The sequence below is a fragment of the Triticum dicoccoides genome, chromosome 5A (assembly GCF_002162155.2).
Source record: "Triticum dicoccoides isolate Atlit2015 ecotype Zavitan chromosome 5A, WEW_v2.0, whole genome shotgun sequence".
NCBI classification, from domain to species: domain Eukaryota; kingdom Viridiplantae; phylum Streptophyta; class Magnoliopsida; order Poales; family Poaceae; genus Triticum; species Triticum dicoccoides.
The window spans coordinates 640,033,516-640,039,111 of record NC_041388.1 but is presented as its reverse complement, the minus strand read 5'-3'; the positions used below and the strand labels follow the sequence as shown (position 1 = coordinate 640,039,111).

Sequence of the window (5,596 nt, the reverse complement as noted above, 5' to 3'; positions counted from 1 at the left end):
CGATGTGGTGGACCCCCGCAGAGGTCGTAATTTCTATTTGTCCTCTGGTGTGTGTCAACTCGGTTGACTCCTTAACCGTTCCCGCCGATGTGGGGACCGCCGTTGTGGTCATAATTTCTCTTTGTTCATTCTGGTCTATGTCGACTCGGTTGACTCCTTAACCGTTCCTGTCGATGTGGGGACCGCTGCTGAGGTTGTAATTTCTATTTGTCCACTCTGGTGTGTGTCAACTCGGTTGACTCCTTAACCGTTCCTGTCGATGTGGGGGACCCGCCATTGAGACCATAATTTCCACTTTGCCACTCCGATGTGGGCCCACACGTATTGACTAGGAGACTCTTTTGACCGTTCTTGCATATGTTGGGACCCACCATTGAAGGCACGACACAACCATAATATCCAGAACGCCTCCCGAGCTCAAGCATTGATTTTTGGCGATCGTCGCGTCTCCCATGACACACCGCTCTACCTACTAGCTACCTATAATAACTGGCTGCCCAACATGCTCCAACGGCACCTTCTCCTCACGCCTCTCAAACAATGATCTCCTGTCTTGTAGCATAATTTGTGATAAGTAAGTGTTGAACCCACGTGGAACGAAAATGATGACATTACCGACACGGGGCGAGTTCATGTTCGCCGGCGTCGAAGAAGAGAAGAAGGGCAACCAGGACGGCGAGAGGGGGGAGACCGAGCGCCACGTGGCGCGCGTGAGCCCGAAGCTTTACTTAATTACAAACAAAGCATAGTTCAAATGGTGAGGTTTAGTTCCTACGGATGCTGGATTTGTTATCAATTTAAGGTTAGGTTTAGAGGGATGCTGGATTTGTTATCAATTTATTACCAGCCATCATCCCTCGAGATCTACCACGAAAGTACTTTATTCTACCTCGACAAGTCGACATACATCGATCGTTGTTACCAACCCAACCCAACCGCAAGGCATCATCACTCGTAGTGGGCAGCAGAGCAACCTTCCTTCGCTCGCTCTCCTGGTTGTCTCCGCGCGGCGACCACTTCAGCACGACCCTCTCCTCCACCTCGGCCTCGCCGCTATACAGCCGAGCCGGGCTCCAATCCAGTCCAGACCAGACCGCAATTATATAACCACCGCCGCTCCCACCTTTCCAGAACTTTTGCCCCCCTCCCCACCTCTCGTTCCCCCCTCCTCCCCTCCCCACGCGCGCGCGCCGGCGAGATCTGCCCAGGGTGGACCCCCGGCGAGGATGAGCAGCCCCCATGGCGGCCTCGACGACCAGATCGAGCGCCTCATGCAGTGCAAGCCCCTCCCCGAGGCCGAGGTAACCAACCAACCGCCTTCCGCCCTCCTCCGGCGCACTCCCTCCTGCGTGTCTCTCTGCCTTTCTCTCGTGCCGGTGGTCCGGGGTGGGCGGGTCTCGCCAGATCTGGCCGAATTCCGGCCCGGCGGGGCGCCGGCCAGGGCTCCGGGGGAGATCGGTCTTCCGGGGCTCCGTTTCGCTGCTAGCTTGCTCAGAAATGGCCGTTTCGCTGGTCCGTGCGGCGGTTTTTCGGTGGTTGCTGGATACTCTCGCGATTGCGAGCGAAGCAGAGTTGTTATGCTCCCGCAATTGATTGCTGTTCGAGGACCCGTCCTGCTCACGCAAGGTCACATTTTTGGCAGCGATGTAGTCTGGTAGTTTCTACGTAGTCGCTGATTTTTGGCAGCTGCTCCCCTGAAAAAGAAACGAATTTTGGCAGCTGGTTCATCTTGGGTGGTGGGGTAGATGGAGGAGTCACGCAGGGTGGATTCGTTAGGGAGGCATATGGCTTGTCCAAACCTCCAAGTTTCCACCTTCCGCCAAATTGATGCCTGCCTTCCATAGAGCTGCTAGATGGGTTACCATTGATTTTGCTCTGACCCTTTAATACTTGCCGTACAGGTCAGAGCACTGTGCGAGAAGGCCAAGGAGATCTTGATGGAGGAGAGCAATGTTCAGGTATGCTATTTTTATTTCTCCAAGATAAGATGCGCCCTTTACTTGATTGGTCAGTCCTTCCTTACCATGAGCTAGCACATCTTGTCTCAACCTTGTTGTGTGCATCACAATTAGTCTTACCATTTTGGTGTCAAGAGAAAGTCACAAGGTACTGATCAAGTGAGCAAGACAAGGATATGTTATAAGTAACTTCTGGTGTAAGGTTTTATGCAAACTCTAGAATGTGGTGGTTCTATCTGTTCAAAATTAAGATGTATCCTGAGGTAACAGAACTCTGTTACATAACGGATCCTACGATACATTGTTCAACAAGCGCAATTGTTTCTGCTGAGAGTGCTAGAGCCGTTACTCGTGGAGTTTTTATTGTTATCATGCATCTTTTGCTCATATCACTACACTTTCAGCAAAGTTGATTTTTTTCATATTCAGGAACCCAAAATAACTTGAGTATGTTGGTCAAATCGACGAGTAAACAAAATCAAAGAAAGGAGTGCAAATAACTTCGCGAGGAGATGTGCATACATCTGTACTTCCTGCGGACTAAAAAATAATATGCTCCAATATTGAACTGGGTCTCCCTCGACCCTGACCTCAAACTGCCAAGCACGGTCATCGATAGTAGTCGCAATATATTGGCAGTTTCAAGGTCAGAAGCCTGGTATGATGATATTGTGACAAGTATGGAAGATTGCTACTGGTATTTCCATAGTAGAACTGTAGAAGTTCTAAATTTGTACTAAACACTAGCGAACAATAGATCTAGTACTTTAAAACAATACTACTTTTACCCATTATAGTAAGCACGATTTCAATATCACAATCAAGCAATAAATCTCAGATAGCAGAAATAACACACTGTTGCGATGTGCATGCATATCTATACTTCCTGAATATGTGGGTAAAAGAACAACACTGCATGACGCCTGTTCCTTGCTCCTGAAGTCTCTGCATTCTCGACAAAGGTGATGGGAAACATGCCTTCCAAAGAAAAACTAAGGAAGTCTCCTGAACAACACAAGCAATGCATGACACTGGTTGACTGTACCATGCTTTCAGTCCTACTTTATTGATTAGTGAAAGGCTGAACTAATAAATGCAGCCATACACCTTGATGATAATGATAGTTGGACATCTCAGCAAAGTTTGCTCCAGCATTTTCCTTAATTACTTGCTTTCAATGGTTTTGGATAGAATATACAAGATGGAGCCACTATCAGAACTCATGCCAAATGTACTATTGTTCTGTTTTGTGTCTGGCAACTGGCATGCGTCAGATTTTTTTAATGGGCCATGCAGACTTAAGCTAGCCCCACGGAGTATGTGGAACTTGTGCTATGCAATGACTGCTTCATATAATTATGTGCCTCCTGTCTGCCAGATACACGATTGGGTTATTGTGTTGCCGGCAGTTTTAACTTTGGTGTTTTTTTCTTTGGCATACTTGCAGCCTGTAAGGAGTCCTGTTACAATCTGTGGTGATATTCACGGGCAGTTTCACGATCTTGCGGAACTGTTCCGAATTGGTGGAAAGGTACAAGTTCTCTTGTTCATGTTCCTTTGTGCCACCTTCTTGAGTCATCTATAGTGAAGTCTGATCTTCACTATACTGACATCTTCTCTGTTTTTATCAGTGTCCGGATACAAATTACTTGTTTATGGGAGATTATGTAGATCGTGGCTACTATTCTGTTGAAACTGTCACGGTAAGAGTTAATGAGCAATATCTGCTTGTAGCTTAGCAAGAAATTTGTGATATGTTTGATACTAATAGTAGCTCTTGTGACTAATGTAACCTTGAAATATACAGCTGTTGGTGTCTTTGAAAGTTCGTTATCCTCAGCGAATCACCATTCTTAGAGGAAACCATGAAAGCCGACAGGTAGATTATCATGCTCCTACGAAGCTTCTAATGTTCTTTTTTTTTACATATTTCAGTTCCATTACATTTTTTAAACATTGACAAATTTCACTGAATAATTTTGGCATTTGCAGATCACTCAAGTTTACGGATTCTACGACGAGTGCTTAAGGAAGTAAGTGTCTTTGTTTGTATATGATGTATATAATCTAGTAGTAAAATAATAAGATGCCTCAGATTATGGTTCCGCTTGTCGTATCTGAGATAAAGCTGGCAACATTAATTGCAGGTATGGAAACGCAACTGTGTGGAAAACCTTTACGGATCTGTTCGACTACTTCCCCTTGACAGCATTGGTATGTATTGCACTTCTGCAGCATTTCCATTGATGGAATGACCTATATGTCAAGTTTTTTTATACGTTATCTATTGAAATTGACATGCAAACATTTCATAGGTTGAGTCAGAAATATTTTGCTTGCACGGTGGATTATCACCATCCATTGAGACACTTGATAACATACGTAACTTTGACCGCACGCAAGAAGTTCCTCATGAAGGGCCCATGTGTGATCTTCTGTGGTCTGATCCCGATGATCGATGCGGTTGGGGTATTTCTCCTCGAGGCGCTGGATATACCTTCGGACAGGTATTTCTTGGTACAGAAAATTCTTGTTTGCTCAATGTACTATGCCAATATTTAGGTCAGTTTTCCACTGACCTTGCAACTCCTATCATTTCAGGATATATCAGAGCAGTTCAATCATACCAATAACTTAAGACTTATTGCTAGAGCTCACCAGTTGGTGATGGAGGGATTCAACTGGGCTCATGTTAGTATCTGCTCCTGAGTTCCACACTTGTTTTTGTCTCTCGTCCATACTATATCTAGTTAACACATTACTGCATTAAACAGGAGCAAAAAGTGGTCACCATATTTAGTGCACCTAATTATTGCTACCGCTGTGGAAACATGGCATCAATCTTGGAAGTTGATGATTGTCGGGAGCATACTTTCATCCAGGTACATTATACACATCTCATTTCTACATTTGTTCTGGTAGATTTGATCATTATATATAAATGCTTAAAAATGAAGAATTATGTACCCTAAGTGACATAAGTAACTGAAGTGGTTAGGTGATGGGCAGTTAGACACTGATACATGGATGAGTAGATGAAAAATGAGATTGGCAGATTATTTTCCAGTGTACATATTTCTGATACGAATAGGAGGACCTGTTGGCATAAGTGTTCGGTTGATATAACAGTATGGCCAATTTGAGGACCCATAGGAAGTCTAACCAAAATGTTTGACCAATGCTTTTCTCCTTTCACAAATTGGATCTTTTTGCACGTCTAGGATTTTCAGTCATTGAGTTGTTGTGATTTTGTGATTCTGCAGTTTGAGCCGGCCCCGAGAAGGGGAGAGCCAGACGTAACTCGTAGAACGCCAGACTATTTCCTGTGATGATGCGAAATCGGTGTGGACCTCTGCACCAAAGGTCTGATAACTAGCTGAAGTTTCATGGCTGCAGATAAATCTTTTTGCTGAAAATCATCAACCTCCTGTGTGTTATTCTTCTTAATTTTTCCGCCCATGATGCCCCTGGCTGTTTGCGAGCCGCTTCGCCGCATCGTGATCAAAGTGTATACCTACCTACCTACCTACCTACCTACCTACAGCTGGAAGGATCCATTGTGTTACTCACCTCTCTAACTGAGCTTGAGCATCGAGCAGCGTTTGTATTGTGATGACAGGAAGCCATTTCATTTCCCC

At 45.1% G+C, this 5,596-nt stretch overlaps 1 protein-coding gene across 1 annotated transcript; it reads left to right on the top strand.

Annotated features, from left to right (window-relative positions):
* Positions 1-1,128: 1,128 nt before the first annotated feature.
* On the top strand, positions 1,129-5,590 carry LOC119303665 (serine/threonine-protein phosphatase PP2A-2 catalytic subunit). Its single transcript, XM_037580794.1, has 11 exons — positions 1,129-1,301; positions 1,902-1,958; positions 3,406-3,489; positions 3,590-3,661; positions 3,766-3,837; positions 3,951-3,991; positions 4,106-4,172; positions 4,274-4,465; positions 4,560-4,649; positions 4,733-4,840; positions 5,222-5,590. The coding sequence occupies exons 1-11, from the start codon at positions 1,227-1,229 to the stop codon at positions 5,285-5,287; spliced, it is 924 nt and encodes a 307-aa protein (XP_037436691.1). The 5' UTR covers positions 1,129-1,226; the 3' UTR covers positions 5,288-5,590.
* Positions 5,591-5,596: the final 6 nt, after the last annotated feature.